The sequence below is a fragment of the Crotalus tigris genome, unplaced genomic scaffold, assembly GCF_016545835.1.
Source record: "Crotalus tigris isolate CLP2741 ecotype Arizona unplaced genomic scaffold, ASM1654583v1 scf7180000017568.12009008, whole genome shotgun sequence".
Lineage (NCBI taxonomy): Eukaryota > Metazoa > Chordata > Lepidosauria > Squamata > Viperidae > Crotalus > Crotalus tigris.
The window spans coordinates 940,225-963,276 of record NW_024096478.1 but is presented as its reverse complement, the minus strand read 5'-3'; the positions used below and the strand labels follow the sequence as shown (position 1 = coordinate 963,276).

The 23,052-nt window shown below is 38.8% G+C and overlaps 1 protein-coding gene across 5 annotated transcripts in view; it reads right to left on the bottom strand.

Annotated features, from left to right (window-relative positions):
* ARHGAP26 (Rho GTPase activating protein 26) overlaps nucleotides 1-23,052 on the bottom strand; it is a 266,440-nt gene that overhangs the window by 79,094 nt on the left and 164,294 nt on the right. For all 5 annotated transcript variants that reach the window (XM_039351466.1, XM_039351429.1, XM_039351447.1 and 2 more), the window contains exons 15-17: nucleotides 10,017-10,101; nucleotides 8,012-8,070; nucleotides 4,945-5,050 (exon numbers count right to left, since the gene is read on the bottom strand). In XM_039351466.1, coding sequence (XP_039207400.1) covers nucleotides 4,945-5,050; nucleotides 8,012-8,070; nucleotides 10,017-10,101 — 250 coding nt within the window. The remainder of the gene's footprint in view (nucleotides 1-4,944; nucleotides 5,051-8,011; nucleotides 8,071-10,016; nucleotides 10,102-23,052) is intronic.

Here is a 23,052-nt window from a genome sequence, read left to right as displayed (position 1 = left end):
GTATGTTTGATATTACCCAAAGAGAAATTTAGTTAGAAAGATGTACTACCCTGGAGCCAAAAAAAGCCTGAATCCATCTCTGCCTTTCCCCCACCCACAACTAAATTCTTATCTTAGGGGAAGAGGTGGAGCTATCATGATTTGTTTTTAGGGAGAAGCAAATTCACTAGGCTTTACTCACTGGAAGTAGGGAGGTAGGGACTGATCCAGAGTGTACCAAAAGCTACTAGAAGCTACAGCCCATCAGATCTGAAATCCTTACATGGGAAATATTAAATCTGAGCTTCTAGTATTTATCCTCTCAAAGTCTACATGTTCTAATGAATTGATCTTGTTCTGATTACTTTTTTATTTATTCAATTTATTTCTCTCTTTTTCCCCAGAAGCTTACCTGGGGATTTCCTTTTATTGTATTGCCATAAGAACCATGTAGGTTAGGTTAAGAGAGGTTAATATGCTGATGACACCCAGTGGAATGTCTCAGACCATGGTGTGTTAAGTGATGCTGTGACCTCCCTCTTGTAGTGCCTGAAGACTCTTAGGGCCTGCATGGGGAGCAAAGGGCTGAAACTGAACAGTGGCAAACCAGAATGGCTCTCGGTTTGGGGTTCTTCAATCCATGGAGAACTACCATCTCTGGTCTTGGATGAAAATAATAATAATGATAATGATGATGATGATGATGATGATGATGATGGAAAGGACCTTGGAGGTCATCTAGTCCAACCCGCAGCTCAGGCAGGAAACCCCATACCATTTCGGATAAATGGCTGTCCAATCTCTTCTTAAAAACTTCCAGTGTTGGAGCATTCACCACTTCTGGAGGCAGGTTGTTCCACTGGTTAATTGTTCTAACTGTCAGGAAGTTTCTCCTTCGTTCTAGGTTGCTTCTCTCCTTGATTAGTTTCCATCCGTTGCTTCTTTTCCTCCCTTCAGGCACTTTGGAGAATAGCATGACTCCCTCTTCTTTGTGGCAGCCCTTGAGATATTGGAACACAGCTATCATGTCCCCCCTCGTCCTTCTCTTCATTAAACTAGACATACCCAATTCCAGCAGCCGTTCCTTATATGTTTTAGCCTCCAGCCCCCTAATCATCTTTGTTGATTGCACTGTCCCAGACAGACCCAGTGTGTAATCTGGGAGTTCTCCTGAACTCATGATTCTTGCTCGAGGAGCAGGAGCAGTCGTGGCCAGGAGGACCTTTGAGCAACCACAAATTGTGCATCAGATATGCCTTTTCTGGGCCGGGAATCTCACAGTTACCCATGCCCTAGTCACCTCTCACCTTGACTATCGCAATATACTCTATGTGGGACTGCCCTTGAAAAGCACTGAGAAACTTCAGTTATGACAAAATCAAATCCAAATAAACTTTGGATTCATTAGATATGCATCTATTGTTCAACAAAAGTTATTCTTCAGTTTATGAAACTCATGCAGATTTTTAACATGCCTCCCTATCCTTATTCTCCCAACATATTTACGGTATCTTCCTTGGTTAGAAATCTAATGTACAAAAAAGAAGCTTTGAATTTTAATTAGCATGTGGATTGATTCATACAATAATTCCTTTAGACTGGCATATATTTTATTCATGATTCGTTTGATCAATAATGAGAGCAATAGTACAAAATTACTTAACAATAATATAGCATAATAAACTAAGAGATTATAAAAATGTTTTAAAACCATATGTAAAATTCTAATAACACAACATATATTTTCTGCTGAGAGAACTAGAGAAAATTAGAGAAACTGAGAGATTTATTAATTTCTCTCAAAATTCCCTTGAACCAAACTAAAATCAGGAACTTTAGCTTTAAATTAATAGTTAAGGAGTTTGCTATAAGCTCTGTGTGATATACGGGTACTGCAATATCTTTTGCTTTATAGTCTTTTATGGGATGGTAGATTAAAAATACTATGTCACATAGTATTTAAATGCATAGAATGGGAACCTGTAAGTGAAATGAATTATTCTCTCAGAGCAATAGAAACATAAAATGAAAATGAAGTATTCACTCCAGTGAATACTGATCATTTTGCAAGAGAGATGACAGGTATCAGAGTAATGGACAGCAACTAAAAAAAAATTAAATTGAGGAGGAACAATCTATGGAAATCTTTGCAATGTTCCATATTGCTTTACAAACTCATTAGATATAGTCTATTGATTAAAAAAAACTCAAAAAGAGCCTGCTAACTTTTAACTAAGTTAGGAAATATGCTCGTTACATATTATTTCATGGACATAAATCATAGAAGGGAATCAAAGATGGCTGGGAGAGAAAGGTAGGTAATGCTAAGAGAAATTAAAATCAGCATTAGATGTATAGTTAAGATGTTGTAAAGACAGTTGATACCCATCAAATAATCCAGAGCCTTTGCTTTTTCTTAGAAAAGAAAAACATACAAAAATAAAAGTTAGCGCAATGGCAGAATGTGGAGAAAAATAAAGTATGGGGACTAAAAAAGCAGCTATTCAAATTAGGCAGACATCTACAAACAAGAAAGCAACAGGAAGAGAAAATTTAGAATGGTTTGGTTACTTTAGCAAAATTTTAGGATGTGACATCCTACTGAAGAAATTCTTAGGATTGTTACATAAACAGTTTAGCTTTAATTTAGGGCCCAAAAGAGAATCTCCTCCTCAGTTTCTTTGGGCAAAAATAAAATGGCTTAAGAAAATTATGGCAGCTTGAACAGTTCACAAATGGAAGCCCGGCCACAGGATCTTGAGCCTTAAAATGCTTGGCCTTCAAATGGCAACCACAAGGGATTTCTGTTAAACCCAATCAACACTAAGCAAGCAGCTTGGTTACACAAACATTTCGGATCACTGACGCTATGCTGATTCAACCACTGCCTTAGTTTAGCTTTGAAATAAACCAAAACCCACAGAAACTAGGGCAACTGTAAAAATGTCATGCCTCATGTACCAAACCAGAAACAAAGGAATGATTACATTTGAGGGAAAATTCTAAGCTACACAAGAATTATGACAAATTATATTTGGGGGAGAAAAAAAACTTCTTTCTTCCCTACCTTTTTTACAAATCATTATATGGACTTGATAATATTCCCTCAAGTTAATTGACATACTAATTGAAATAATATACCTAAATACATGGGATAACAAAGCTATTATGTGTGTACTTAGGCTAAAATGGATACAACAAATAGACCTTGTCATAGTACCACAATTGGGACGGAATTGTGGTCATTCATCGAAATGGTTGTTAAGTGACATGCCCATGTGACCACTTGCTCAATAACTGCAATCCCAAGTCTCCCCATTGTGGTAATTAAACAACCACATGTTCATTAAGCAGAACACCAGGACAGGAGCCCTCATACCACTCCACCATTTCCGAGTCCACTTACCATTTTCTGCATACTTGGCCAATGGGAAGCATGGCATTTCTACCTCATGTCACGCTGCAAGCATCCATTCTTGTGATTTTTGGGACACTCCTTCTCCAAAGTTTGAAATCTGGAGAAAGGCCCTTCCAAATGAGAATGAGAATGATGGTGTTTGCTAGCTTTCCAGCCTTCCTTGGGCTGGAAAGCTAACAAACACCATCATTCTGAAGGCTAGAATTATTATTTTTTATGTGCAGAAGGGAATACCTCAGTCAGGCTGCAGAAACGGTATTTGAATCTTTGGGATGCCCCACTTCTGCAGCCCAGCCGAGGGACTGACCTCCACTTGCCAGGAAGATCTAGCTGCTGCTTGCAATCTTCCCTGCTGTCTTCCCCATTGACTTTCTGGGGAAATCAGCAGAGAGGATTGCAAATGACAACCATATGATCGCAGGGTGCTTAGCAACTAGTCATAAGTGCAAAAGGGTAACAAACAGCCGAAATATCGTCATGTGACTATGGGAGAGGATGACGGTGCAACATTTTACAATGGGCAGAAGTACTTTACAAGCCATAAAGCACCCTTTCCGACATAATTTGGGATGTTTCTTAAACAACTGATCGTAAAACATGGACTGCCTGTACAGGTGACAACGTTTCCTTTCCCCTTTCCCCTACCTTACAGGATTAGTACAATGGTAAAGATAAGTAAAGTCAAAAGTAAAGCTCAACTTTTGGTTCCCACATGGATACATCTATGTAGTTATCCTGGCAGCAATAAGAGTATGGATTGCCATCACCTTCTGGGTTTTTCCTCAGATTTGTAGTGTGATATTTTCTGCAGATCTCCTTTCCAAACATTAAACAAGTTCAGTATTGCCCAGTTGCCAAGCAAACCAAGTAAAAACTGCCCAAGTGTCATTACATGAAAATGGCACATATGTTTGTGCTTTACAATGCTGCTATAGAGAGGCTGAACAGTTAAACTGAGTTTTATCATCCATTCATTCTTCTTTCCATCTAATTTATATTTTGCTTCCTTCTACATCAATATAGTACAAATCACATTTATTCTGCCTTTTATGTTTACAGCAGTCTGTGAGGTATAAATGCTCTACCCATTTTCTATTATTGCTCAATTTTGCGAAATCTCTGTAATTTATAGTGTCTTACAGGTAGGTCTAAACCTTTTCCAAAAATAAGGAAAGCCACTTTGACTTTTTTATCCATTACAGAACAACTGTCTAATACCACAAATATATTTGATATAGATTGCAAAGAACCTGAAAAGGTAATTTATGGGGATTCCAACTTTGGTATTAAGAGAAGCTTACATTCTTCAGAACAAACAGGTGCGCTACTAAAATCATTCGTAGCAAGAGCTTGTGTTGGGATGGATCATCAATGCTAAACCAATTGAATCACTTCTTGATCATGCCAGGGAATGAGTGAGAAACCTACTCCTCTGCCAAGACAACAGAGCTGGAGATTTAGGAACATTTATCTATACATTTAAGTTTCTTCTTTTCCATTTGAAACCAGTAGCAAAGCCAAAGGTTTATGAAAAACAGGATACTTACTTTGCCAAGTGATTCATGAGTAAATAGAGCATCTGTCTATTTTTCTCTGGAAGTCTGTGCACTAAGCTATGGATCTCTGAAATTCTGGATTCTTGATTCTCCAGTTCTGTAGCAAGACAAAATATTCTTTTAGTGGAGTTTGATTTTATGATTCGGCTACCAACGACACAAAGCAAGCTGAAATCTACGAGTTTGTTTAACTATACTAATATAGTATGTATACGTGCCCCCATCCACAAAAACCACTCATAGCAAGATTGTTAGATTCTACAAATCCATTTAAAGTAACTTTAAAATTCTAAGAGCCTCAAATGTTATTTTAGGAAAGGACTACATATTGAAGACAGAGACTGATGATATACAGAATAACAGAATTGGAAGGGACCTTGGAGGTCTAGTCCAACCCCCTGCTCAGGAAGCCCTATAATACAAATGGTTATCTAATCTCTTCTTAAAAACTTCCAGTGTTGGAGCATTCACAACTTCTGGAGGCAGGTTGCTCCACTGATTAATTGTTCTAACTGTCAGGACATTTCTCCTTAATTCTAGGTTGCTTCTCTCCTTGTTTAGTTTCCATCCATTGCTTCTTGTCCTGCCTTCAGGAGCTTTATATCACTTTTACGATATAAAAGTGTCTGAATAATCAATCCCAAAGGATTGGAATTTTACAAATGCTACTACTCATATGTTATAGAAAAATAGCCGACTCATTGTACTCATTGTAGGATTACTGGAAGATAGCAACAGCAGTTAAAAATCACTTTTTTTTATCCCAACAGGGGGTGGATTATCCCAATAGAAATAATGGGACTTGTTATCCCAATTCCAGTTCCAGTGGAAAAAGATGTGACAACTGTTGTAGCCAAAACCTGATTAACTTAAAGCAACCAAATCACTTTTAAGGTATAACATGATTTTATTTGCTTAAAACAAATGGAATTACATTTGCAATTACAGCAAAGGAACATGTTTTTCTATAGCATTCACCAGTTTCTTTCAATGCAACAACCCTCTCATGTTTTATCTATTGTTTCTCTATGTATTCCCATGGCAAAAGGAAAAAAGATAAAATCCCAGATTTTTTCTTCCAAGTCCTTCAAGTACTAGAGCATATACAATCTTAATTCCCTCACTTGCATTTAGAAAATTGAAAAACCAATTAGGGATATTCAGAAAGAGGGAAATGGTCAACTGTCAACAATAATAGTAGTTTCAAAATAAAAGCCTCTTGCCTCTAAAAGAACCAGCTCCAAGGGAACAAAATTGATATAGGACAATCATATCCTGCTTATGAGTTGTCAATGTGCAGGACTATTCATCTTGAATGTGCAGAGCTGGCCTGATTTATAGGCAGCCTTCCTATTGTCTTACATTCATAACCTCTACAAAAACATTATTAAAATAAATAATAAATATTAAATTACTTCTATTATAACCTGAAAAATTGGGGAGGGGGTCATTGGAACATTCTCATCTGGACAGGTGTCTGTGTGCAATTTTTCCTCCTTTTGTACACAGGTACCTCCTTTCTACACCTCTGCATAATCAATCCAGGGTTATTCCATCTCCAAGCATTAGCATTAGCAGGAGTCTGGAAAAGCATTAACTTATCTTTAATAATCCTTTCCATTGTTTGTACATAATGCCACCTCCCTCAATCAAGGACTAGCTATTTTTTGCAGAATACAAGAGATAAAAGTTAAATGATTTTTATGTGTTTCTGTCCTTCCACTAAGATGGTGTTGTAAAGTGATAAAAAGGTTGAATATGAATTTTCAGTTCAAATCTCATATCTACTATGAAATCACTTAGACAAGCCACTCCCTATCAGTCACTCATCATATGGAATATGAAAATAATAGTACTGACTTAACCTCCAGAGTATTTGAATAAATCAGAACAATGTACTGGGAAGCACTTTGAATATTCACAAGTTAATTATGGTGACTAACTTATTCTCATCATAAAATAATTTGTTGTAATCCAATCCAATAGAGCAATTTACTTTTAATTTCGGTTGCCATATTTGTGGCCTTTTCTTCTGAAGAGAATCACCATCTTCCAACAGGTAAGCTATTAAAAATGGAAGATTTCTGCAAAACTAAAAGCTGAGGTCCCAGATATTTCTGAGTTTTTATTATATCTAGGTTTCTCATTCAAGAGTCTTCATGGGCTATTATTTACTGATCCCCAATGCTTCGATGCTGCATAGCTTTTGTCACTGAGGACTAATTAATATTTCTTGCGAGGGTGAACTCCTACAATCTGGTCTAACTATGTGGAGTTTTGATGGAAGGAGGTTCCAGGAATTTAGAAGACACAGGTGCAATCTCCAAATATCCATACCGCAGAGGGCAGGATAACATGGCAGAAAGCTCATTATTTGAACTTGGGAGATTTATTTCAAGTCCTGATTAACTCATGGAGTAGCCAAGAGCCTGTAACTATCTCATGGTTGAAAGAACAAAACAGGATAACTTCGTACAACAGAGGCAGTAGCCATGGCAATAGTAGCAACAAAAAATATATATTGTGCAATGAATATATTAATATGTGACCTAATTTATACTATCCTTCCAGCTCCCATACTTATGTCAATACAAAGCTTCACTTGTGGATTTTTTAAAAAAGAAAATTGGGTATGTGGCAGAAAACAGCTTGTTTTTTGAAAAGAAGGCAAAGGGGAAAGTCATTTCCCATGTCCTCAAAAGAATTAATACAGCCTGAAATTCTAATGTTCAGTTTTAAATTTAGTATAAAACATAAGTAATGAATTAGCATCACCTGGATTATGCCGAAGTGATTTCTTATCAGATTTCATATTCATTTTCCCCATGAATAACTGCAATTATTGAATAGTATAACACTTCAAGTTATTAAAAATAGCCCTTTCTATGTTTCTGATAAACAATGTTTCCATGCTATCTCATCACATTTAATGTGATCAAGCTCTAATTAACACACTCTTATGCATGCTATCCACAGAATTTCCTAATATCTGTTCTGTTGCATTCAGTCATATTTTTTTTACATAGCTTCCTCAAAGGGATTGTCACAGATTGCTTACTTGCTGCTTTGATGAAGCTTCTTTGAAACTGATACATCATGAGTGGCCCAGGGAGCATTCTGGAATATAGATTAAAGGATAGACAGATAAGAACAATAAAATACTTGGCAAAAAATACTATTTGTAATTGAAAGCCTTCTATAGGTCACATACTGTATCCATTCTTTAACACAGGAAAGGCATAATTAATACTGCAGGAATGGGATAGAAAGAAAAAGATCCCTTTTTTTCAAAAATGTAGTCATATTTATTGCTGAATTATTAAACGTGTATGCTATCTGATTTTCAATGATACTGAGTGGCTAATAGTTCTATATACTTATGATGGCAGCTGCATAACTGCATAAATTACTGTTATCTTAAAATAAAGATGTTGATTACTTTCAAAAGTAGTATAATATTGATTCTTTTATATTAGAAAACGTTGCTTTTAGTAGCAGGGTAATCAAACTATGGAACAGACCAACATCAAAGGCCAGAGGTCAGCAGATATAATAAGTAAAATTTCAATAGGACTAAGCATTCTGGTGCTACCAGTGTGTTTTCTCTGAAGAAAAGGTCATTAAATGAAACAAAGCAGTATTTTAGTGCACTTTTATAGATGTCTATCCCAAGAATATAAATGTTTAAAAACACACACACACACACACACACACACACACACACAAAGATGCAGTATAAATTTCATATATACTGTGGTATCAGAAAGTTTGTAAATTTGTGAATTCATATCTACACACATAATCCCTGAGAACTGCAATCTACAATATGATTATAGTTTTATTTAAGCCCTCTTAATAGAGATTACAAAGAAACAGTATACAATGACTTGTCTTTATTGAACACATTGAGTCAGCATTCATTGTTGTTGTTGAAAAAAAATTGTAAAGTTCTATGATAATTAGTTGTGTTATAAGCGGAATCATAAATTCAGATCAATGATGTGACAATAGAAGAGCCTTCCTTTATTTTAAAAAATACACAAGTCTTTTTTTTAAAAAAAATTAGTTGAGGTTAAGTTACAGGAATTTCATCAGCTAAATTATTATCCACAGAACTAATTTATTTATTGAAATATCTTAGGATAGAGACGTGTTCCATTTCTTCTTCATGGCTTCCTGTGGAGTGGCAAGGAGGAAGATTTATTTGCAGATAATGGATAACCTTGAGCTGACTGATAACCAAACCATCCCCCAAATCTTTATCAACCAGTAAACTAACATTTACAATACTAAGGAGATAACCACTGGTCTCCAGAAAGAACATTATTGTATGCCTCAAGATTGCCCAAGATAATCCAGCAGACTATCGTGCTTTGAGAAAGAAATGAAACTTCCTGGCATAACTGAAAAAAAAAATATTGGTAGAAAATGAAACACAGCTTTTCAACAACTACAACAAAATTGCCAAGTCAACATTAAAGTGTGGTTTGGTACTGTTTTGAATCCCCAGAACAAAGGGACCAGAGGATTCTGGGCTGTGTCCAGATGGTATCATTCTGTGTCCACAGAATGATACCATCTATCCCTACAAATAACCAGATTTTTCAGCAATATTCTTTTGTGTACTTTAAAATACAACCATAAATAAGCTATGACTTGAAGTCAAACCAAGCCTCTATCTCTTGTAAAACCTCATAAAGTAAGATAGTTTCAGGGGGTGGAGAAGAGTTGCTTTCCAAGCCTGAAACATCATAACACCTTACAGAATAGCTGCTTGAAAATCAGAATACTGCTGGAGACAGTTAACACTGAAATCTTGGCAATAATTCTGAGATGTACTGCAGTGAAGTTTTAGAAAATTGTGCTTATAAATATTTTTTGATAGGAATGATTAGCCATTACTAACAGTGAGTAACAAACGGAATTCTTTCAGATTCAAACAAGAGCATAAAAAGAAACAGCTAGGAAATGAGACTCTAAGCAGAGTTCAAGCATCCTTCATGAAGAATAACACGGAAAAGCAGAGAGTTCTGGCAAACACATAAAAGAGCTTCCTCACTTACCTTAAATATGTTTTCAAGGCACTGGTGATTGTTTTAACTTCCCATTCTGCACAGACGTCATCTTCTGTCTCAGCAGTTTTGGGATCTAAGAAGAGCGGCAAGAATGAGACCATAAAAAAGGGGGAAAATCTTATTTCAGAATATTCACTACATGTTTATTGAGGTCTACCATATTTGGGGTGCAAAAATCCACATGATTTGGACCAGAGATTGATTGCTTGAGCTGTATGTGTGTATGTATGTGTGTGTGTGTACATACATACATACACACGTCTATATCTATATCTACACACACACACACACATTAAACTATAACTACCAGATTGGGCTACAGAATTCTAGATACATACACATATAAAATTTTATTTATGATGTCATCAAATGGTCATCTAGATTTTGGTAGCCCAGATCTGGTAGCTATAGTATAATATGATTTTCTTCACTGCATATATAGATGCAGCTATGAAGAAATAAAGAATAACATGGTTTGAGATGTGGTCCTTTGGTTGAAAGATATATTTTGAAACTATGGTTTGTTATCTGTCTGGACATTATAAAAGGGCAAGAAAGAAGGAAAGAATCTGCAGTTTCTTCCAAAACATCAGAATTGATCTCAATAAATCCCTTAACTGAGGACCTTTATTTCTGTTTGGCATAAAGAGTTTGGAGAATCTTAGCAAGTAAACTGGAGGAAAAATGCAGGCAAAACAAGGATGAGAAAAGCAATTCAATACTTTCAAACTGCATAAAGTATCACAATAGCATGGCAAAACAAGCCCAGAATACCACACACAGGAACAGCTAAACCACAGCTGGAATCCATCAATCAAATCCTAAACTATAACTGAAGAAGGAGAAAAAGAGACTTTAAACAATTCAAGATGAAACTGGCAATATTCTTCATTATAGTAATTCTGACCTAAAATAATCCCATATTCACATGTCACAAATAATGCTATCCAATTTCCTTTTTGGTAGTTTTGGAAGGACATGAACATGGAATTGGTACCAGGAGGTACCAGGGTGAATTATCAAATCTTCATCCATTGCCAACAGGAATTTCTGAGTTTCCCATAAGGCCCTTATAAGAATAAAAAACTGATAGTTACTGAATGCAGTACCAGCCTCTTTCCCAGTGATCCTAGATGTAAACCAAAGGTGTGAGGGAGAAAGAGAAGGGGAAGGAGGAACAGAAAACAGGTATAAGCAGCAACATTTGAAGCACCACAGAAAATCATACAACTGTCTTCTCTTTCTTATTACTGCCAACCTTCCTACCCATTCTCTGCCTCAACATAGACCAGGGTTCCCAACCCTGATCTGTGGACAGGTACCAATCCACAGCATATCAGAACCCAGGCAGCACAAACAAATGAAGCCCCATCTGTGGGATGCAGGCAGCATGTGAAACCAAGGAACCCTTATGGTCCTTGGAAAAACCTCTCTCCAGGGAACCGTCCCTGGTGCCCAAAAGGTTGGGGGCCACTGATATAGACTACCTGCTAAGAAGACTACCTATCCCAAAGCCCATGGCAATCCCCCAAACTGCCCATGAGAAAGAAAATACAGTAGTCATTGGAGTGGAGTGGAGTGGAGTGGAGTGGAGTGGAGTGGAGTGGAGTGGAGTGGAGTGGAGTAGAGTAGAGTAGAGTAGAGTAGAGTAGAGTAGAGTAGAGTAGAGTAGAGTAGAGTAGGGATAGGGATAGGGATAGGGATAGGGATAGGGAAGAGAAGAGAAGAGAAGAGAAGAGAAGAGAAGAGAAGAGAAGAGAAGAGAAGAGAAGAGAAGAGAAGAGAAGAGAAGAGAAGAGAAGAGAAGCTGGAAGGGACCTTGGAGGTCTTCTAGTCCAGCCCCCTGCTCAAGCAGGAGAACCTATACCACCTCAGACAAGTGACTGTCTAGCCTCTTTTTAAAAATCTCCAGTGATGGAGCGCCCACGATTTCTGGGGGCAAGCTATTCCACTGGTTAATTGTCCTTACTGTCAGGAAGTTTCTCCTTAATTCCAGGTTGCTTCTCTCTTTTATCAGTTTCCAACCATTGTTTCTTGTCCTGCCCTCTGGTGCTTTGGAGAATAGTTTGATGCCCTCTTCTTGGTGGCAGCCCCTCAAATACTGGAATACTGCTATCATGTCACCCCTGTTTCTTCTTTTCTTTAGACTAGCCAAACCCGAATCCTGCAGCCTTCATATGTTTTAGTCTCCAGACCTCTGATCATTTTAGTTGCTATTCTCTGAATTTTTTCCAAACTTTCAACATCTTTTTTGACCCATTGTTCAAGTTTGTCAAGATCTTTTTGGGCTTTGAGCTTGATGGTGGTGTTGTCTATCCCACCTTTTTCTAGCTTACTAAGCAGCAGGTTGTGGTCTACTTTGTCAAATGCCTTACTGAAGTCTAAGTATACTATGTCCACACCTTTTCGCTGGTCAACTATTTTAGTCATTTTATCAAAGAATGAAATAAGTTTGGTTTGGCATGATCTGTTTTTGACAAACCTGTGCTGGCTACTGGTTATGACTTTGTTTGCTTCTAGTTATTCGCAGATCTGTTTTTTGATTATATTTTCCAAGATTTTCCCAGGTATTGATGTTAGACTGATTGGTCTGTAGTTTCCTGGGTCTGTTTTTTTCCCCTTTCTTGAAGATGGGAAGCACCATCAGCTCTTTTCCAATCCTCAGGTATTTCCTCACTGCTCCAGGATTTTTGGAAGATATGGTACAATAGTTCTGAGATAACATCTGCCAGATCTTTCAGAACTCTGGGTTGTAATCTATCGGATCCCAGTGATTTATATCCATCAAGGTCGGATAGGTGTTCTCTTACCATTTTCTTGCTTATTTTAATTTTAATTTTTGTTTCTAGTTTGTCTTTTGCAGTCCTTGTTAATGACTGCCTTGTTTAGTGACCATTCATAGTTACAATAGTGATGAAAAAAATACCTTTGAGACCAATCCTTGCATTAACAACTTTCACAAGTCTGTAAAGCAAAGCTGATATAAGATCATAAGCATAATGGAGGTTTCACTTAGCAACCCCTTCACTTAACCAAGTTGCCAGTCCCAATTGTTGTTGCTAAATGAGGATTAAAGTCTTTAATGAGGGAGACAAGCAATAGCAAAGGAGTGCTATCATGCAACTGGACAAATAGAGAAACAGAATGAGAGGAACCCAGACCAGTTATGCAGGGCACGTCCGTAACATCTACCAGAATCACTTAAGGATTGGGAAAAAAAAGGCATCCAATACACACTTTTTATTTTCTGGAAAGCACAAAATGAATTCCAGCATGGGGTTAACTCAGTAGTTGTTTTAGGGGCATTGCTCTGCCTTGGAAAATTGAGGAGTTTGTCATAGCATCTTAAAAGGTCTGCCTCCCTTCTTCACTCTTTTCCATGGTAAATTCATATTTGATGCTTCATCTGCAGCTCACAGATGAGGGTTATTGTTGAATGATACAGTTATGTGAGATCTCAAAGGGCCCTGGATCAACATCTCCTTAAGGCTGAGTATTTTTACTGATCTCTTGTTTAATTGCTGAATATGGAGGATCCTGGAGCAACTAAGAGTCTCTATGACATAGCTCCTGAGTATGATTCATGCCCTCATAACTGGTAAAAGTGGTGATAAGAGCAGGACACGCCCTCTTCACCCTAAAGAGGAAATATCTTGGCAAACACAGGAAGAACCCAATACAAACTAGTCTGATTCAGCGGCAGCCTGAGGCTAAATAAACAAACACTTAACACACACTGGCTACAAGGAATGCAGAACCCGCAATTAGGATTGACAGGATTAGAATAGAAAAACAAAAGGTACACAACAATAAAATAATTAACACCAGATCCCTCCTGGAGCAAAAATTAACACCTTTTAGACAAAACTGAGAAGAAAATTAACCCAACAGTAGACACTGACCAACAAATTAGAAAAGACAAATTTAAACTCACCAATCAGAAATGACAATTTTGGAAACCATGAAAGGGTATAAGAACTCACGTTTAAGGACCATTCTGTCTAGCTAGCCAGGGATTCATGCTGAATTGTCACTTAACTTTAATCTCCATGATTAAACCTCTCTTTCCAGTAACTGGCTTCATGTTCTATTTGTTCTCCTCTGCGTGCTTGGGAAAACCCCGTCTCGAACAGTGGGGACTGCTGGGATTTTATATGCCATGCCTGATGGTCATGGTATGTCTTCTGTTAGAATGCTATTGCCAATGCCTATCTCAGTTCCAGGTCTAGAGGATGTTAGCTAGCTAATTATAAGTAGTATGTGCACCTTGGGCACGACCCAATCTTTTTGCTCTGTGTGATGAACTCTTTGAACTATGTGTCTCCATAGTTTTTACACTGGAATTATTTGCCTGTTGTTTATGCAGTAGAAATCCCTTTTGTTCATTTTCCCCCCTGTAATCCATATTATACTATCTTTTATCATGGTGGGCTTTGTGTACCTCTTGGTAAAAAGTTTGACTCCTGAGGGAAGTTAGCCCCCCCCCCAGAAGGAAAAATTAAAAAGGAAAATATATTTTTCACCAAAAGGATTTTTTGGAAAGCAGAAACCAAACCTGGCCCCAAATTTCTTTGTTCCAAGCAAGAGCTAACTTCATAGAAATGCAGATATAAGACCATTAGGAAGGTTGGAGCCAGGGAACTCAAGATAAAGAAACTCTTAAGAGTCATTAGCCCAGCCCCAGGGAAGCAGGAGATGACTTTTGGGATATAATAGGACTAACCCATTACCATCAAGTATACCATAGAGGCACACCTAAAACTCAGATTAGAATACGTGACACAGGAAATAGCCTCAAAGTTCATGCCACAGGAACAGGAAATTATTCCAAACAAAAGGCTAGAGGGAGTATAAAAACCCCAAGCCTATGTTCTCAGCCCTTCTCTCCTCTGTTCTTTCCTGAAGAACCATCTTTCTGCTTCCTCAATAAACTGTAACCTTCTTCCCAAAGCAGTCGCCATGTTTGCTTATTTATTCCCGGCTTGGATGAACCAGGATGAAGGCTTTACTTCTAACACTCCGATGGACATTTCTCGCTCTGTTATTTTTGGGTCATGAATAGGAATAAATCCTATATGAATATGGACTGGCAATTTGGATTCCAGTCTGTGATAACTGGGGGGGGGGAAGAGATTAAATATGAGCCAGCAGTGTGCTGCAACTGCCAAAAAAGCCAAAACAGTGCTGGGCTGCATTAACAGAGGGATAGAATCAAGATCACGTGAAGTATTAATACCACTCTTCAATGCCTTGGTAAGGCCACACTTGGAATACTGCATCCAGTTTTGGTCACCACGATGTAAAAAAGATGTTGAGACTCTAGAAAGAGTACAGAGAAGAGCAACAAAGATGATTAGGGGACTGGAGGCTAAAACATATAAGGAACGGTTGCTAGAATTGGGTATGTCTAGTTTAACGAAGAGAAGGACAAGGGGGGACATGATAGCAGTATTCCAATATCTCAGGGGCTGCCATAAAGAAGAGGGAATTAAGCTATTTTCCAAAGCACCTGAAGGCAGGACAAGAAGCAACGGGTGGAAACTAATCAAGGAGAGAAGCAACCTAGAACTAAGGAGAAACTTCCTGACAGTGAGAACAATTAATCAGTGGAACAGCTTGCCTCCAGAAGCAGTAAATGCTCCAACACTGGAAGTTTTTAAGAAGATACTGGACAGCCATTTGTCCGAAATGGTGTAGGGTTTCCTGCCCGAGCAGGGGGTTGGACTAGACGACCTCCAAGGTCCCTTCCAACTTTACTACTACTACTACTACTACTACTACTACTACTACTACTACTACTACTACTACTACTATTATTATTATTATTGAAAAAGTCTCAAAACACCCAGAGGGTTGCATGATCTGTCCAATGTGGGATTTCTCTTGCATCCTGCAACAATGACAAAAGAATTGTAACTGGTGGCTCTAGTATGCAGTGCTGTGCTTAGTGATTCTCTGCCCATTTGAGGAAGGGCTAGTTTGGCTCTGCTCTGTGAAAACAGGCAATTACCTTCCCTTTTTTTATTCAGATGGAACCCTAAGAACTTCAGGAAGGAAGCGATTATAGTAAGGCAAGTTTTTTCATGAGATTCTAGCATATGCTGGCATGTTGCCAGGGAGATCCTGAGCTATTTTGGTTCTTGAGGCTATATGGTTGTGTGTCTTTATTAGTAGCATGTTCATTCATACTTAAGAGCACGTGGGATTCTGTTTGATGGATTTTGAAGCTGAAGTGCAAGGAACTCTACTGAAGGGTTTTTCCAATTTGCTGCCTATAAACACTTGCTGCTGCCAGCAACTTAATAGGAGTGTAGGATTCAGTTGGCAGGAACAGTATAACATTATCTATGGAGGTACAACGATTGTGTAGGATGCAGGCATCCTTTCAGAAATGAAATAAGAATCGACATCATTGGGCAACTGAAGCAGTTAAGAAGTGATGTGGTCTAATGGAAACATTGCTCAATCAACTGGGCATATTTAATATAATAGCCGAATAGCTAGACATGGATGCACATTTTTATGAATCTGCCTCACAGCTTTCTTTTCAGGGCTGATTTTAAAATTTGTTTGCTTATTTATTCATTCATTCATTCAATTTCTACAGCTACCCATCTAATGCAACATATTTCATCACAATCAAAAAATGCTAAAAACTTTTTAAAACAATAGAAATATCTAAAGTAAATATACCAAGCATTGAGATACTTGGCCAGTTAGCAGTACAGCCAGGAAATGGGGCATTTAACACATTCAGCACCCCAGGCTCAGGAACACAGCCAGGTTTTTAGGGCCTGATGAAAGGAGGATGGATGTTCCATAGAGTAGAAGCCACTGCAGAGAAAGCTCATCTTTGGTCCCCTCTTTGGCTGACGGGATCTGCAGCATGCCCATTCTGCTAGATCTGGTTGGAAGGTAGAGACTCTTGGAAAAAGGCAATTCCTCAGGTATCCCAGTCCCAAGCCATGTAGTTTACAAGTAGTTATCTTTAACCATAACCACCAGGACCTTGAATTGCACCCAGAAGCACACTGGTAACCAATTCAGCTCATGCAGAAGTAGTGTTACATGTGCCATGTATCTGGCACCATTTATCATGCACACAAGCCGCATTCTGCATAGCTGAAGATTCTGAATGATCTTCAGGAAAAGCCCAGTGTAGAGTGTGCTACAATAGTCTAAATAGAAGTTACAAGGACGTGGGTTACTGTGAGCAGAGCCTCCCAATCCAGGTGTGGGCAGAACTGGTCCAAAGGTGTGCAAAGGCCCTCTTAGCCATGGCTGCCACCTGCTCTTTGAGCAGGAGTCACAAGTCCAGGAGGACCCTCAGATTGCAAACTGAGTCTGAGTCTGGAGTAGTGGAGCCCTATTCAGAACCAGAGATGAAAGAACCTCGTCTCCACAGGGTTCAAATACCCACAGCCATCTTGCTCAGGATGAGTCCGTTTTGCCCCATTCAGTCCCAAACAGCCTCCACAAACTGGAACAAGAGGTCTGAAGTTAATCAGTAACTCTCTCACACAGAGAGATGCATACAAAAACCACAGAGTCAGTTTCTGTCATCCTCTGGCACGATGAAGAAGGGAGGAAGAAAGAAAATGCATAGTAGAGCTCTGAGGTGAAGACAGGAGTTGGATGTCTGGAAGTCCCACACCTGCTGAAATTTGATAGTCACAATAAACAGGTGGCCCTTAGCAATTAATCTGATAAGAAGCAACACCTAGGGCTCAGTTCAAGCACTCACATCAGCCGGGGCAGTTCAGTTCCTGACCTTTATCTCTTCCTCCGTTTGGTCATGTCTAAGGGAAATATATGCAATCCTGCCCCTGAGAACTACACTGCAGAAGGAGCAAAGCTTCCTCTACCACGTTCCACATTTGGTAGCTCAGCTTCCACTGGCAGGGAATCCCTGGGAGTATGAAATACAAGCCGTCCTGCACCCACCCCACCCCCGTCACTCTTGCCTGTCAGAGCGAGAGACATTCTGCTAATAATAAGTAGCATATCTGCACTGTGTCAAAACTATGTGAAACAGTTTGCAGATGAATCATTTCTGGCAGAGCGGCATGAACACTTGTATGCTTGCCCAGGGTTGCACCATGCTAGACACAGCCCTGTTAAAATAAAATAAAAATTAAAAGTCTGTCTCAACATACAGGCAGACACAGAAAGTTCAGCCACTCCTACAACTGGCTGCATTTTGTTTGGATTGTGGGGGAGAAAATGGAAGTTTACACCCTGCTGTATAATGGGCCTTTTGCTCAGCAAATTAACCACTGAGCTGCTTTACCCAGTAGACCTTAAGCTCACAACTCCACAAACCTTTTGCCAGATGAGGGTTCAGGCCAGACTGACATTTGCTGTTGGAAGGCAAGGAAATTCTGCTCACGAGGTTCCCATTGGCTTGCAAAATAGAAACATCTGTAAAGAGCCTCGGGAGGCCTGCTAAGCAAAGTTCAGGATTAAGGGAGATTGCAGCCAAATGACTTTATCTTTGCTAGTCATCATTAGGTATATCTCAGGAAAGAGAAGGAGACTGATTTTTACTGCTGAATGAGCTTTATGGGTAAGAGGTTGTGGCAAATAAAGGTAAATACTGTATATAAATTAAACAACTTCTTTTCAATGTTCATCCAAAGGCTGGGATGAACTGGATAGCTAAGGCTTATCTATGTCTAATTTTCCTTTCCCCCCCCCTCTATCTTTTCATGCCCTTGCACTCTATGGTCTTTCAGTTTTCTCCATTTATCCCTAGAGTTTTTTTTTTTCCTTTTAAATATAAACCATTATTTTGTACTGCATTCCAAAATCACATTTGCTCTTCCAACCATTCATGAGAAGAAATTCGGCTAAAATGTTAGCTTTCCCTGAACGATCCAAATTTCAGCATAACTTCAGCTCATAAACCCCAAACAATTTGAAACAGTGGTATGCAGTAGAGGAGCCAAGAGGAAAAAGCTGTAAAATCTGTTCTCTGTTCCCTATTCCCTGAACCACATCTTTCAGGCTGGCCATTTGGACTTTGCTTGTGTCAGCTTTTCATACATACAATGCAGTCATATCAAATTATAGACAAATTACTTAAAAAACAGCTGGGCAGCAGAGCTATTTGTGGCACTGAGATGTGAATCCAACCTTTTCAATAGGCTCAGTTCTATATCCTGGCCTTATTCAGAAGGCCGTCTAAACTATCTGCTTTCGGAAAAACCTTGCAGTCACTACAGTATCTCTTGCAATGGATCTTCCCAATGGCCCAAGAACTGGGCTATTCTGCTAGCCTCTTGGAAAACAAAATAATCCTCTCTTATCCATGCTCCCTTATACTGCCAACATACACACTCATTCACAAACACAGTGCAGGCATAAAACATATTGACTTATGAGATCACATGATTCGCTCATCTAGTGTTTACGAGAGCCTGCATTTCCAAGTTAAACAAATTAAGAAAACAAGGGCCACTAGCCTTAAAGAAAATACATATTGTAAAACAATCTAATTTGTCTGGCAATAGTTCTCCAACTTTTCAAGCAAAAATATTTCCTTTCCATCCCTTTAACTGGACATACCACCCACTGAGTGCTAGGCTTCCTTGCACAGACTCTGTTTCCAAGTGCCTATCTCTTCCCTCCATGAAACTCTTCATTCTTCTCTTTAAATACACCATTGTTTCCCTGTTTTGTTTTGTTTTTAAGGGAAAGGAGATAACATTTAAAATGTCTACCACTGTAAACTTTCACACGTTTGAATTCTGAGTTATTTATATTCATATCTATAAATACATGTACAGCATCTTCAATACCTGATCAGATTACCAGCTTTAATAGGGGAAATGCCCTATACATTTTGGTGCTATAAAACTGCAAAAAGATGCACTGCTTTTTAAAAACACTGCCCAAACACAATTTTTTTCTCTCATTCCAGTTGCTGGTCTTTCAGCTCAGTGTTTCAATTTTTTTTAAACCCCTCCATGTTCCTACATGACTTAAATGTTAAGCCTGAAAGCAAGAATAGTATTTAATATAAGAGGTTGCTAAATAATTAAACTACAGAGAAGAAGAAGTGTGGGAAAAGACTTTTCTACCCAGCTGCTATTCCCTTCTGCCTCCTTAACAACCTGCTAAGATTACCTTCATTCCAGTGGACCATTTTGGCTATACCGTATATGAAGATAATTTCAACATAAGGAGAAAATGTGTGCTTTTGTTTCCCAAGCATGGCACAACTATCCTGCTGCAAGTTCACAGGACAGGAAGCCAATGAGTTCAATTGGCTGAAAGCCATAATATTGTTCATGTGATGCTCTAAATTTTTACCAGATGTTAGAGTCAATCAACAGGATGACTTATCATGTGTCTTGTTTAGTTTCTGAGAAGCGTCAGTCCACTCACTGTTAGAAACAGCAGTGTTGGCCTACAAACATAATGGGCTTCCTAGAAAACCTCCAACATATTTGGAGAGACTTTCAGTTTTCAATTAAAGTCCAACTTCTATTTTTAATGAATTTTATCTATGTTGTTTCAGAAATATCTTAGCCAACAGAGTAAGCAAATCTTCATTCCTTTAGAGCAGACATGTCAAACACAAGGCCTGGGGGTCGGATGCGGCCCGCAAAGTGGTTTCATGTGGCCCACAAAGCCATCCTGGAAATAGTGAGGGAATAGCCCCTGCTGCCTTGGCCCTCACCCTGGCCAGCTAGGAGCCAATGTACAATTTTGTGGTGGCCATCTATGCTGAAACACATTCAGTCTTAGCTCCACAAGGCTGTCTAGAAACAGCGAGGAACCAGCCCCTGCCGTGTCGGCCACGCCCCCTGGATGCATGCTGGGGAGGTGTCACCCTTTGTGAGGAATGAAGAAATGGACCATGCCTTGGTGCTTACCCCGGTCCCACCCCCTTTTGCCAGAGACCCTCAGATCTGTCCCACTCCTGCCCAGGCCCCCTTGCTGTGAACGATGTAGAGCTGGCCATGCCCACCCAAGCAGGCCACATCCACTCCATCCACACCCACCCAGTAGGCCGCATCCACCCTGGCACACACCCCACCCCTCGAGGGCAACCACAATGATGATGCGTCCCTCAATGAAATTGAGTTTGACACCCCTGCTTTAGAGGAGAATATTTGTAGCTCCAGGCCAAAATGAGCTTGGGGCTCTCTGAGCTTGGTTGTTGTGTTTCAGACGTTTCATTACCCAAACCAGGTAACTTCATCAGTGCTAGTAAGAAGTGGGGTTTGCTCTCATTTTATATTTTAGTGGCTTGCCTCATCAGTGTTGGTGGGAGTGGTCTTGGTGGTTTTTGGGTTGGGCTGTTTAAAGCAGAGGACAGAGTAGCCTTCAAAAACCTAAAAAAAGAACCAGAGACTATCATCATCCTACCTGCAGACAAAGGCTGAACTACAGATATATAGTATATACAGTATATACAAAAAGTGAAACGATACCAAGCAAAGAAACTTACATCCCATTAAATACCAATCCAATACAGAAACCAGACAACCAGATCAAGAAAGCTGTCAATGACTTCACCAAGAAAGGCCAAATTTCCAAAGAGGAACAATGACAGATGAGAAGCAGTAGTCCCATCCTCCCAGGCTTCTATGGATGCCCCCAAACACATTGACAATTCTTAGACTGATTGTTCTACCTGTTGCCATTAGTTTGATCTTCTTTATGTTTAATTATAGTCCCAGTTTTCCACTGTGTTCCTTGACTTTCATTACTAGAATTTTCAAATCAGTGCATTTTCATCTAGCGGAGTGATCTAATTGGCAAACTATAGGTTTTAGATATTTCTTCCTCCAATTTTATAGCCGTGTGCATCTTCAGCCAATCTGGTTCGCTTAATATGAATTAACAGAAAGGGTGAATAAATAAGAAAGTATACAGCTTTATCTCACTCTTTTGTCAACCTGGAAGCAGTCTGCTTCATCATGTTCTATACATAGTGGCTTTCTGTCCTGTATATAACTTTCTTATGAGGACAATGAAATGTTCTGGGATTCCCATTTTTCTGAGCATATTCCCTAGCTTGGTATAATCAACACAATCAAAAGCCTTTCTATAATCAGTGAAGACCACAGTAGCTTCATTGGGTATTCTTTGACTCTCTCAAGTTTCCTGTGTGTTTATTTAAAAGGGGGACTGAGGCATCACCATTAAGTAGAGAACACCTTATTTTTTTTCTCTATTTTTCATCATGTCTAGGTGCTTTGATGTCAAACATTGTAACAAATAATCTCTCTTTTGCTCATTTATCATCTTTATAATCATCATTCCCTACCTGGATTCAGACGTTTTGCAAAGCATCCAGTTTTTAACATATTCATATTGCTCACATGATATTGCCTCAGAATCTTGAACTGACATCTAAATCTAAACACAACACAGACAAGATTTGAATCACAGACAAAACTGATGCATTTCCTCTTTTCCTACAGAAGCCAAATTATTTAGTTTTCTACCTTCCATGTTATCATCACTTTTCAGATTCAGAGGCTTCACTACTATAAATACAATGTAAGATGTGGAGATTGTAGCTATCGTTATCAGGACAAATGCTACCCATTTTTTTTTTCATAAACATGTTTTGAATAGAACTTAAATTAAGCTGGATAATTTTTTTCCCCCTTGGCTTGAAAGGGTAGACCTCTGAAAACTATTACTGGAGTGCAACGATCTGCTGCAAGAAACCTTAAAGAGAACATTTTTTAGGATACAGATTCAGAAAAGAAAATGATGTTGTGCAAAGGATTTCTATTTCATTTTAAAAGACCCAGATTTAGTTGGGAAAATGAACTGAGATAGATTGACAAGAATTCATAAATTCCTCACTGAATTGCCAAAACTGAAAAGCATGTCTCCTGTGTGATTCTGCCAAAAGGACATCAACGGTCCAATTTGCCTACTCCAAATTTATTTTTAAATTCTGATGGGAATCAAGTATAAACATTCCTGAAGATGCCACCATGAAAAAATGGGCATAAGAAACTTCATGAAGCCAGTTATGATAGGATAGAAAAAATAC